Source organism: Austrofundulus limnaeus, unplaced genomic scaffold, assembly GCF_001266775.1.
Source record: "Austrofundulus limnaeus strain Quisiro unplaced genomic scaffold, Austrofundulus_limnaeus-1.0 Scaffold3156, whole genome shotgun sequence".
NCBI classification, from domain to species: domain Eukaryota; kingdom Metazoa; phylum Chordata; class Actinopteri; order Cyprinodontiformes; family Rivulidae; genus Austrofundulus; species Austrofundulus limnaeus.
Window position 1 is genome coordinate 5985 of NW_013955558.1, and position 1006 is coordinate 6990.

The window sequence follows — 1006 nt, forward strand, 5'->3', positions numbered from 1 at the left end:
GCTATGTAGTGTTCAGTTTTGTTTCATTCAATAATTGATTTACATTGATTATTTTATGGTTCTTTGTTGATTTAAAAAAAGAAATGAATAAAAATGATTTTTTAAAATAAAAACAGAGTCAAAACAGGAGTTTTTCTGCACATTTTTACATTACAGCAGTGTCAACGTGCAAACTGTAGATTTTCGCTCTCAGTTTAAGAAATAAATGTTTTTATTTGATGTGAATATTGATCATAAACTATGCTGGATGTTTATTTTATTACATAATCTTAGTTATTTTAGTGTAAACAAACTAAATGTTTATTTTTCCTTCTGCAGACTTGATAAACTCACCTGGATCCTGTCCTCCGCTTTTATTTTGAAAATTCTCTCTTTTTGGAGAACTCTGGCCACTTCTGCTCGACTCTCCTCTGTTGCCTCGTGACTTGGCTGCAGACAAAAAAATTAAAAACAAAAATCATCTGAGAATCAAAATCATCCCGGGAGAGGAAACAACTCTTAAAGCTAAAGAGGAATCATTTAAACGGACCGAACAGCGGCACCTGATGCACCGTCATCGTGCCATCTTCGAACATCTCCTCGGTGTACGGTTGGACCGCTGAGAGCACAAAGTTTTTATTTTAGATTAAACAAATCAGTTTAACATAAATATGATGGCTGAGTCCAACAAGTGCAACATACACAGCTTCATCGTCTCCGTGCATTCAATGAAGGAGTTGATGGCGTGCAGGTAGTTCTTCTTTAACGTGACAAAAACAGACAAGAAGTGAGTTTGTTAAAACGATCCATCAGGCAGCTGCTTCATTCTGATTTCTCAGACTCTCACCAGCTGTGGAGGTCCAAAGAGAAAACATTCAGGAACACCCAAGTCTCTCAGGGTTAACAACATCCCTGCAACACAGAGAAGATCGTTAAGATCATTGTCATTGATGCATTTGTTGAATTTACCCGGCGCTAACCTGGCAGACCGCCCACGTTCTCCGAGCTCAGTCGGGTCAGGAAGATG

The 1006-nt window shown here is 38.2% G+C and overlaps 1 protein-coding gene across 1 annotated transcript in view; it reads right to left on the reverse strand.

Moving 5' to 3' along the window:
* elac2 (elaC ribonuclease Z 2) overlaps positions 1-1006 on the reverse strand; it is a gene marked incomplete at both ends in the record, with an annotated part of 6981 nt that extends 5975 nt beyond the window's left edge. Inside the window, 5 exon segments of the mRNA XM_014000488.1 lie at positions 334-429; positions 530-598; positions 682-739; positions 827-891; positions 960-1006. Coding sequence (XP_013855942.1) covers positions 334-429; positions 530-598; positions 682-739; positions 827-891; positions 960-1006 — 335 coding nt within the window.